General features: G+C 45.1%; 1 protein-coding gene across 1 annotated transcript in view; it reads right to left on the reverse strand.

Annotated features, from left to right (window-relative positions):
* Positions 1 to 8645, reverse strand: part of LOC116627815 (ectonucleotide pyrophosphatase/phosphodiesterase family member 7-like) — a 28707-nt gene extending 20062 nt beyond the window's left edge. The window contains exon 1 of the mRNA XM_032397743.1: positions 8396 to 8645. Coding sequence (XP_032253634.1) covers positions 8396 to 8645 — 250 coding nt within the window. The remainder of the gene's footprint in view (positions 1 to 8395) is intronic.
* Between the last annotated feature and the right edge of the window lie 3009 nt (positions 8646 to 11654).

Consider the following 11654-nt stretch of genomic DNA (forward strand, 5'->3'; position numbering starts at 1 on the left):
TGGGAGAGGGAGAAGCAGGCTTCCCGCTGAGCAGGGAGCCCGATGCGGGGCTCGATCCCAGGACCCTGGGATCATGACCTGAGCTTAAGACAGGCGCTTACTGACTGAGCCACCCAGGCGCCCCGACTTCCAGGACTTTTTCAGTGGAGAGTTATTTCTGGGGAAGCAGGATGGGAGCTGATTAAGGTTTATAGCGTCTTCTAACTAGGTTTCCAGCAACATCTGCTGGGCTTATATTGTTATCAGCAGCAGGGATTTAATTTCCTTTCCCTACCTCTTTTACCTCTTTCAGACTCTGTTTTTCACTGGTTAGAGTGTCACATGGGTGACCTTTGGCTCTCTGATTTACACGTGATTTGGGTATTATATATCTAGTCCCAGGGTTCTCAACTAGGGGGTAATTTTGCCCCCCAAGGAACATTTGGCCATGTCTGGAGACACTTTTGGTTATCACAATTCAGGGAGGGATGCTGCTGTCATTTAGTGAGTAGAGGCCAGGTATGCTGCTAAACACTCTATAACGCGCAAGACTGCCCGCCTAGGACAAAGAATGATTTGGCCCAAAATGTCAGTGGTGAGACATTGAGAACCCTGACCTAGTCTTAAAGCTCATCCAAGTATATTTGACCATCCTTCCTTTGCTCCTGTCTCAGGTAGAAGGAGAGTCATGGATTCATGACTGGTTACGACATCATGAGGAATTTTTACCTCTTATAGATTGATTTTGGGATAGAATGTAAGCAACTGATCATTTGTGCAAATTATGCCCTGTGCACCTCCAGGGGATACCACCCACATAGCATTCATGAAAATAACGTCCTTAGAATTGTGCTGTAAACAATCTATACAGTTGCAAGTGATGGCTCTGGTTTTGGGGTTGCTCTGGTGGGGTTCTGGAATTGGGAGAGACTTAATTCCTGGCTGATAGGGAGCTTGAGCCCATCATTGAGTACCCTTTCAAGGAAGGAGAAAATGTTGAGCAGAGAGGACCTCACTTTTATTATTCTCGACCATCCTCTAGTTACCAGAGTCCCCTTTTCACCTCTGATCTATATCTATTTGACTAGATTTAAAATTGTCAAATTATAATATCACAGCTTACGTTTTCCATAGCCTTTGTCTGAAACATGGTGGTGATAGCTTCTTATTTTCAGTAGGTTCCTTGGGGGAGAAAAATATATGCTGCTGCTGTAAGACTTCCTATCCACCCACCACTTGCTTGGCGGGATTTCCTTAGTTTCAGCAGCATAAGTTATTCTCACTGGTCCTCAATCACTTTGCAATAAAAACTGAGATTGCAAAAATGTTCACTGTCATTACCAGTGATGGAGCAGTAAGTACAGGCTTCTGGAGAGGGAGAAGGAATCGGGTGATTTAAACTAGCAGAATGAGCTGCTAACCCTCAGAGAACGCCTTTTCATTTTGGTGAGATCTAAGGGAATTGGGACAGTTCAGGGAGACTGGGGGGACCATGCTGGGAGATGGCCGTTTGCACGTGTGGTTACTGAATCCACAAGGAGCCCATGCTCTGTGAGCCAGCCCCACGGGTGAAGGTGTGACTTCCTGGGACTGAGTACTGGGCCACACCCCCATCCCCATATCAAAAGCCCCATCAAGCTAGTGAGGTAGACCTTCGCTCTTCCTGCCAGACCTTCCTACACTGCTCTTTTCTCTGATAACAGTCCTTGATTTTCCCCTGAGAACCCACCAGTCTCTGACTTGCAGTCAACCTGGTTTGTGTAGTGCTTGCCATCCCCCTTAACCCTGACCTGGGGGTAGATATGTATTCTTAGCTTGGGTGTTCAACATTGTTCCACCCCCTACCCCAGGCCACAGCGATCAGTTTTGAGAAGTAAATTGGTCCAATGAGAGCCAATATTGGGAATTTTGTGGTCATTCTTAGAGAGGGAAAAGAAAGAGATTGATCACTCTGGTGACATAGTTTGAGGACCTGGATTACTAATGCCTATAGTTATCAATTAATTATGTCTTATAATACTGTTGTGGGTTGAATTGTGTTCCTCAAAAAAGATACTTGAAGTCCTAAGCCCCAGGACCTCAGAATGGGACCTTATTTCAAAATAGGGCCACTATAGAGATGAGGTCATGCTTCAGCAGTGTGGGCCCCTAATCCAAATGACTTGTGCCCTTATGAGAATATGGCCATGTGAAAATAGACACACAGGGAGAACTCTATGGATTGGATGGAGGATGGGAGTGTGGCATCTATAAGCCACGGAATGCCGGAGATTGCCAGCAAACCACAAGAAGCGAGGAAGACAGAAGGAAGGATTCCCTACAGATTTGAGAGGGAGTGCAGCTTTATTAACACCTTGATTTTAGACTTTTGGACCCCAGAATTGTGAAACAATACATTTCTGTTTTTTTAAAAAGATTTTTTTATTTTTAAGTAATCTCTACACCCCATGTAGGGCTTGGATTCACAATCCTGAGATCAAGACTCACATGTTCCACTGACTGAGCCAGCCAGGAACTCTATAAATTTATGTTGTTTTAAGCTGCCCAGTTTGTGGTATTTTGTTATGGCAGCCCTAGGAAATGACTATAAATACTTTCAAATTAATAATTCTCCTCCCCCTCCTTCTTCTTCTCCTTTTTTTTTTTTAAGATTTTATTTATTTATTCGACAGAGAGAGACACAGCGAGAGAGGGGACACAAGCAGGGGCAGAGGGAGAGGGAGAACCGGACTCCCCGCTGAGCAAGGAGCTCGATGTGGGACTCGATCCCAGGACTCTGGGATCATGACCTGAGCCGAAGGCAGACGCTTAACAACTGAGCCACCCAGGCGCCCTTCTTCTCCTTCTTTATGTCCTCCTCCTCATCATTTTTTCCCCCCTCCTCCTCATTTTTGCCGAAGCAACAGAAAGGGTCTAATACTGATGTGGTGACACACTATGATTGGAGAGCCCAACCTCCGTGGACATTCATTGCCCCCTAGGATTCAGGGGTTAGCTATAATTCTGCAGGCTTTCTGGAGCTTCACTCTGGGGCATGTCCCCTGTTACCTTATGCCTTTATACAAAGACTGATGCTCACTCCCTGTTTATCTGAACCCCATCAAGGACCTGTTTGTGCTAGGAGGAATTCCAAAATGGCCCCCAAGGTTCTTGTCCCCTGATATATATGCCTGGTATAATTCTTTTGCCTTGAGCATGGGTGGGACCCGTGGCTTGCTTCTAACCAGCAGAACATGGAAAAGTTGAAGAGATTTTGCAGATCTCTTGAACCCTAATCAGTTCATTTCGAGTTAATCAAAAGGGAGATTTTCCAGGGTGGGCCTGACTTAATCAGGTGAGCTCTTAAAAGAGGATCTAGAGCAGAGAGACCCTCTCTTGCAACCTCAAAGGAGCAAGCTGCCATGAGTTCTACAGCTGCAGGGGAATGGATTCTTCCAACAACCACGTGAGCTTGGGAGAGAACCCCAACCCAGCTGATGCCTTGATTGCAGCTTTGTGACACACTGAGCAGAGGCTCAGTGGTGCTGACTTCTCTCCCATGGAAACTGAAAGATAATACATGGGTGTTGTTCTAAGCTGTTAAGTTTATGGTAATTTGTTCTGCAGCCATAGAAAACTAATACATCATTCTATTTTAAGAAACTTCCAGGTGCTGTGGCCAAGCCCGTGTGTGTGTGTGTGTGTGTGTGTGTGTGACATGGATGTTGGGGGTGGGGGGTGATGAAGCCAGGTGGGAAGAAGAAAACTATCTTGGGGGAAGTAATGGCTCATTCGATGGGGAGGGGACGAAGTTGATTAAAATGCAGGCCTGCCCAGTGCCCAGTTTTGGGGAGCTGGAGGGAAAATATTTCCCCCAGAGCCAGGGCTTGCTTTGCACTTGGGAGCTTTGATTCTAGATAGGGGCCCCACTTCCACCTCTTGCAGGTGGTGGTGGGAGGGCCGATAGTTGGAGGAAAAATACACATTCTTTGCAAGGATGCAAAGATTGTCTCACATGGAGAGGTGATAAGGTAGGATATTTTGAATAAATAGCCAGTTTTTAAGAAATCCTCCCTCCCTGAGTTTCTTGCTCAGGACTTCTCTCCTCCCTGCTTCAAGGAGAGGTGCCATGGGAGAAAGCATGGAAAGCGGGTATTTCTGCTAAGCTCTCCCCCTTATGGGGAGCTGGCGTGCAGAAAAAGTTTTGGGGGGGCACAGCTGAGTGAGAACACATCTCCCTGTCTGATTCCCTGAGCTGTCAGAGAAAGAAAACAAAAGGCAGAAGGATCCACAAGAAAGAGCTCTTCATCTTTCTCCCTGGCAGAGCTACAGAGAAAAGGAAACAGATCCCCCAAAAGATCTGTGGGATCTGGGAACGAAGGGGACAAGAGCCTGTGTTGTGAGGCAAGCCCTGGGTAAGACCTTGGAGACACTTAAGTGTAGTTGACCACTGTCCCCACTGCCAGGCCCAACAGAGATGCTAAAACAGTAATTGTTGAATGAAGGAATGAATACGTTGGAAACCCTCTAAAAAAAACTCCAGGAAGACTTTCTTTACCAGCAGCAGGGAAAACTGATGAGGGTCATGTGACCTTGGCTCTGGGGTGACGGCTGAGATATCCACACATCTGATAGCCCCCAAGCATGAGGAGGCCCTGCTGCCCAGATGAGGGCAGCAGATGCTCTAGGAGGCCCAGAGTTCTGACCCTGGGCAGCTAAGTCAGCTGTCTTAGGGAGGCTTGCTCATGGATCCTTGTGCCTGGGACATGGCTTCTCCTGGCCTTGACTGGCCCCTGCCCCTTAAACTCTGTCTAGGAAGCTCAGAGGAGTGGCCGCATGGCTTCTTGGACCTGAGCCTGTGTTGGAGCTGTGTGTTGTATGCAGCTCAGATATGAAACAGTACGACAGGTTCCTTCTCATCACCTCTCTTCTCTGTTAAATTGCCCAGAGGTGTTCATAAGAACACCAATTAATTAGTTGTTGAGCTAAGAGAGCCCCGTTTATCATATTTTGTGTCAGGCCTACACCCTGGAATCTGATGAGGTCTTTGGGTGCTGGCAGCACGAATTTTATTCATTATTTTTTCTATTATGGATGATTCTTTCCCACATTGGAGTCAGACAGAGGTCTGCTTGAACCCAGCTCATGAAGACAAATGCTGGGGGTTTTGTTGGGCCTGGGGTGGCCTCTGTTTCATTAATACAACATATTGAGGATATATATTTGTTTCCTGGAAGCTCTGAGGATGGGCAACATTCAGAGGGGTTTGGAATGATTACTTAATTAGAATCAAAGACGCTGGTGGGTCGTAGTCATGCTGGAGGGCAGGGATTGAGGAATTAGTGTCTGTAACCATCCAGGGCTGAATTTTACTTCTTACTTCTGTCCCAGAAAAGATTTGTACATCTTTGAACCTCGGATATCTCACCTGTAAAGAGGGTAACTGTCCAGACTTCATATCACCATTACAAGAATTGAAGGATCTGATGATGATGGTACCTGCTTAGCATTTTCATAAGCCAGGTATTAGGTTCCACCATTCAAGGCAGGAGTTTTCAGCTGGGGGCCAGTTTGCTCCCCAAGCAGACATTGGGCAATGTCTGGAGACATTTTTGGTTGTCACATTGGGAGGAGGGGGTGCTCCTGGCATCTAGTGGGTTTACAGGTCAGGGATGCTGCTCAGCATTCCACAGTGCACATAATGTCCCCCCTGCCCCACGAGAGAAAAATCTGGTCCCAAATGTCAATAGTGCTGGGGTTGGAAAACATTTTTAAAGTTGAAGCAGAGTGAATGTTCACCTGCTCAATAAATGATAGGTCTGGTTATAAATAGAGGGTTCAAAAGAACATGTTTTTTCCACAGTGGGTGAATTAAAAAGATTATTTTGTTATTTATAGGCAATACATTTCACATGGTCCAAGATCTAAAAAGTACACAGGGGGTACAATTCAAAGTCTCCCATCTCCTGCCCTCCCTGGAGGAACCAGTATCGCCAATTTCTTGTTTATTTATCCAGAGGTCCTCTATACATCTATAAGTAATTGTATGCACATATGTATACATTTATATTATATGAACACATATATACACACATTCTTTGCATTTTGCTTTTGTCACTTAATCCATTTTGGAGATAGCTTCCTATCAGGGCACAAAGAACTACCTCATTTTTCCTTTTAATGGTAACAGATTATGCCATTCTATGGATGTCTGGTATTTTATTTAGCCATTCCCCTCTGGGTGGCTAGTTAGGTTGTTTCTATTTTTCCTGTAGTTACAAATGCCAATGCAATGAATAACTTTGTATGTACAGTGTATATCGTTTTCCACCCACAGATATATATCTGTAGGATAAAGTCCTACAAGTGGAATTGCCAAATAAGAAAATTTGTATGTTCCTGATTGTATTGGTTGTTGCCAAATTACTCTGCATTGAAACTGTACCCATTTCCATTCCCCACTGGCAATGAATGTAGAAGAGGAGTTGCAGTGATTTTATAATTTTTAAAATTTGCTCTTACTGTTTATATCTTCTCATTGGAAACCTTCTGGGAATAAATAAAAGGTGGGCATGCCTTATAATATTTTGTGCCCATCATATTCTCAGTGTTCAGGGATCCAGAATCTGCCCATGGGAGATCTTTTAAATATTATGAAGTTAATGCCACTGGGAAGTAGCATTCGCTTTCTCCAGAAAAGGGCTATTTAGTTCCTGTTTCCTGGCACTAATAGTTCCCAAATGACTTGCCTCTCAAAGAGTTTACATGTAGGAAAATCTCTCTCAGCAAATCTCCCTCTGAGTGGTTGTTCAGCTTTATTTTTTAAGTTTCTGATTCAAGGGCCCCTTTGAGAGTCTGATGGAAGTGATAAAACCCTCTCCCCAAAAAGTTACCAGCAGTTTGTGTATCATTTCAGAGGCTCCTGGAGCTGCCTTGGACCCCAAGGGAATGGTTCTCTGGGTAGGGGTGAGGCTCATGCTGCCAGGCACCACTCCCTACCCCATGAGAGGGGTCTGTGGATCCCAGGCTCATAGCTGGGCAGAACCAGTTCTGTGGGCCAGGGACACACTCGTTCCAGACCTGGCTTCCTCCTTGCCCACTTCTTGGCCCAGTGACTGATGAGTTACTCAGCCTTTCTGAGCTTTAGTTTTCTCATCTGTGGAATGGGGACAGCACTTGCTTTGCAGTATTTTTGTATTGGAGATATCGAAGCCAGAGCACCTAGCACATGCCCGGCTTCAGGCCTATGTTGGAGGAATGGAAGCTATTCTTATTCTTACTATAGTGAAATCCTTTGCATTTTGGCAACTGGGATTCTGGAACAACCACATTCTTTTCTCTTACAGAGACCTTGAACATGCCCTTCCCTCTGCCTAGAATACTTTTTCTTCCTCTTTGTCTCCTGAGGTCTCTTTCAGTTCTCAGTTCAATCGTCCCATTTCAGCCTTTCCCTGCCACCAATTTCAAGTCAATTTGCCCTTGCTGTCTTCTCCTGGAGAAACTCTCCTCTTCCTTCTCAGTGCCTCTCCTAGTTGTAATGAGATCTATTAGTGTATTTACTTGTCTAATGTCTGTCTCCCCTGTCTCACCTGACTACATGCTCCAGGTGATCTGGGGAGGCTGGCAAGGGGAAAGGCCCTGAGGCAGGTGGGGGCTGGGTGGAGACACAGGCAGGTGGCCTTTGTGATCTGGAGAGAACTCTGTGAGGGGAAGAGAGATGAGAGAGGCCAGGAGAGAGTGGGTCAGGGGCCAGGTCATGGGACTTTCTGGGCCACAGAAAGATAATTTTGAATTCTTTTCAAAGAACACATTGATGGGGCACCTGGGTGGCTCAGTTGGTTAAATGTCTACCTTCAGCTCAGGTCATGAACCTGGGGTCCTGGGATCAAGCCCAATGTCGGGATCCCAGCTCAGCAGGGAGTCTGCTTCTCCCTCTCCCTCTGTCCCTCTACCCCGCTCATGCTTTCCTTCTCTCAAATAAATAAATATAATGTTTAAAAACCAAAAACCCCCCCAAAAAGACCCATAGAGCATTGGTGTCCCTCCAACTCTTCAATAATAAGCCAGGGAATCATCTAATCTAATCTAGTTCTTTAAAGTTTAATGTTTTATTATTTTTATAAAGTTCTTTTAATGATTTAGTTTTGGAAAAGATCACCAGCCACTGTATGTAAGGCAGGGTGGAGGGTGGGTGGGCCTGGGGAGCAGGGAACAAGGGCTGGAGAGGCTGTAGCTGTGGTCCTGATTGTGTCTGCAGGCTGCTGCCCTGTAGCCAGTGGGGTTTTAGAAACCAGAATATTCTAAGCTAGTGCTTCTTCCAGTTGCATGAACTGCCTCAGTCTCCCAAGAGCTCACTGAGAATGGGCTCTATTTCAGGGAATGACAGACACTGGGGCTTCCACTAGCATTGGTGGACTGGCTGCAGAGCGGAACTTACCGGAGATGGTGGTGAAGTGGGATGGGGAGGTCATTGTCACAAAGGGTGGCGTTAGGTACTTGGCCTTCACGCCCTCCCGGGCCAGGCGGTCCATGTTGGGGGTGTCCACATCCTGGTCGTAGTTCCAGCGGAAGCCATCGAAGGAGATCAGCAGGAGCTTGTTGAAGTTCTTCCTCCCGGGGACAGGGTGGCAGCTGGCCCAGCCCAGCAGGGCGGGCAGCAGCAGTGTGAGGACCCCGAGCGCTGTCATGCCGCAAGCACCACACATCACAGAGTTCATGGGCCTGCTCCCATTTTCTCCCTTTTTTATCTGTGGTTGAACAAAGTCCAAATTGATAATTGTGCCTGAGCTCTGTTGTGGGTTGAAACACCTGGAGTGTAACAAGATGTCATGTTTTATGTGATGAAAAGTTCTGGAAATGGATGGTGGTGATGGTTGCACAACATTGTGAACGCATTTAATGCCACTGAACTGTACACTCTAAAATGGTAAAAGTGGTAAATTTTGTGTTGTGCATATTTTACCATGATAAAAAAAGTCAAACCATGTGAAATATTTTGGACTTTTGTATCAATTCCACTATTGTGAAGATTTGAGGAACAAATTAGACTGGTGCTTTCCTTTGCTCAGTATATTCTGTTTTTATAGGGAGAACAGATTATTGTTCATTATGACTCTGAAAGCAACCACCATGGATTGAGGGCCTGAGAGGGCCAGGAACTATATACACATTATCTATTCCATTTAATTAAAAAAAAAATCCAAGGTAGGTTATTGGGTTGGAAATTTCCCATGAGAATTTAAAGAAGTCACTGTGGCTAGATACACATAAGATAAGATTTACCATTTTAACCATTCGGAAGTGTACAAATTCAGTGACATTTAGTGTATTCACAATGTTGTGCAACTATTACCTCTATCTAGTTCCAGAACTTTTTCATCCCATCAAAAGGAAGTCCTATACCCATTAACAGTTACTCCTCATCCCTCCCTTACCCAGTCTCTGGTAACCACTAATCTGCTTTTTGTCTGCTTGGATTTATCTCCTCTGGACATTTCATATACATGGAATCATAAAGTATGTGGCCTTTTGTGTTTGGATTCTTTCACTGAGCATAATGTTTTCAAGGTTCATCCATGTTGTAGTATGCATCAACATTTCATCCTTTTTCATAGCTTATTAGTATTCTATGGTGTGGATATGCCACATTTTATATATCCATTCACCCGCTGAGCAACATTTTTTTTTTCCATCTTTTGGCTATTGTGAATAGTGCTGCTATGAATATTTGTTTGAATACCCTCTGCTTTTCACTTAATTTTTGCAATATATCTATGAGGTGGTTTTTACTTAGTAGCTAAGTAAACAGCTCAGAGAGGCTATGGAACCACTTCATGGTCACACAGCAGATCTGAGACTGTAGTTTTCATACTTGGCCACATATTTGCTGGGCATGGGAGGGTGTGTTAAATTCCCCAAGGGCACAAATTGCTTTGAATACTTTTAAGGATCTGCAAAAAAATGAGCACGTACTATGTCCTACGTGTAAGAGATACAGAAATATAAATGCAGAGGTCGCCTGTGGGTGGCTTGGAGTCCAGGGGACAGGCAGACAAGTAAAGTGTTACATGCAATGGAAGGGCCCTGCTGGAGGTGTGCATGGGAAGTGATGTGGGAGCAGAGGAAGAGGGTCCAACCTGGAGAAGCTGGGTAGGGGTGGTGCTAGGCTTGAGTTTTATAGGCTGGGAGGAATTAACCTGTTGGAAGCACTGTCATTCAGCCACTCATCTGGATATGACAACATCTGCCTCCGGCCTCTTCCTGCAGGTACATGGATGACATTTACCTTTGCACTTTTAGAAAGATCTATGCCTTGTATAAAGATGTCATCAACTGACAGGAGTTGAAGGTTTGCTCAGGTATTCAGGGGAAGTTTTTGGAAGATTTTTGTCTTGACGTGGGTGTACTGAAGGCTGCATATCAGACCCAGATGGAGAACCTGTTTCCCCCTTGCTGAAATTGCCTGGAATTCTGTTCCAGGTTTTTGCTTAGGTTGAATCTTTGGGGTGAAGAAGTGGTGTACCAGGGGAGCTCTATTTTGTATTTGTATAACTTGGCTTCTCCTATTAATTAGCATATGTTTTGCTATTTGAGGGATTTTCATAGAATTTTGTGATGAGTATGCAGCATTGCGATTGAGTGTGTTTTGAAGCTTTCCAGGTTGAGCACGTTTTGAAGCTTGGGTTCACATCTTCACTCTGCCACTTACTATCTATGACACCTTGGCACAAGTCCCTTAACCTCTGTATGTCTCTGTTTTCTCCTCTGTAAAAAGGAATAATGATATATTTTCTAAGGTTATAAGACTTTGATGAGATGTTGTACATTGGTAGGAATGTTTACTGCTCATGGGATATCCATGTTCTCCCCCTCATTTCCCAGCCCCTTTGTAATTACAGCCAATGTGCTGTGAGTGGAAGCCACATGCATCACTTCCAGCCTACAGCTGTCTAGGGCTGGTACCTAACTATTTCACTCTCTCATCACCTGCCACCCCATTAACTGAAAGTCTTGTGTTAAGATGGTAGGCTTTCGGGTGCCTAGGTGGCTCAGTTGGTTAAGCAACTGCCTTCGGCTCAGGTCATGATCCTGGAGTCCCAGGATCGATTCACGCGTCCGGCTCTCTGCTTGGCGGGGAGTCTGCTTCTCCCTCTGACCCTCCCCCCTCTCATGCTGTCTCTCTAATAAATCAATAAAATCTTAAAAAAAAAAAAAGATGGTAGGCTTTCCATCAGTTTGGGTCTCTGAGTGACCATATGGAACATAGCCCCCAGCCAATCCATGGTGGAATGGAGTATGGGAAGTCAACCTTTGTTGCCAAGCCATTAAGATTTTGGGGTTCATTTGTTACTGTGGCATAACCCAGTCTGTCCTGGCTAATGCAGCAGGTAAAGTATTTACATTGGTCCCTAGCAGTGTAAGTGCTTAACAGTGGTTGGTTACTTGTAGTATGATGATAAATTGCCACTGAAAATTTTGTTATTTGATCCGATGATGCCAATGATGCTATTTTGTGCTTGGACAAATTTGACTTGGTATTCCTTGGCATTCCAGCATGTGGGAGGGACAGATGATTGAGGGGCAATAAAGCATTATTATCTTTAGTTTGTGTCCTTGGATACCCTTGGTGGCAATGAACAGTGTACATTACTCTTGAGAAAGCCAGACCCAGAGCAGAGTTGCTGTTGATCCCAGAA

The sequence above is a fragment of the Phoca vitulina genome, unplaced genomic scaffold (assembly GCF_004348235.1).
Source record: "Phoca vitulina isolate PV1807 unplaced genomic scaffold, GSC_HSeal_1.0 scaffold102, whole genome shotgun sequence".
In the NCBI taxonomy this organism is placed as follows: domain Eukaryota; kingdom Metazoa; phylum Chordata; class Mammalia; order Carnivora; family Phocidae; genus Phoca; species Phoca vitulina.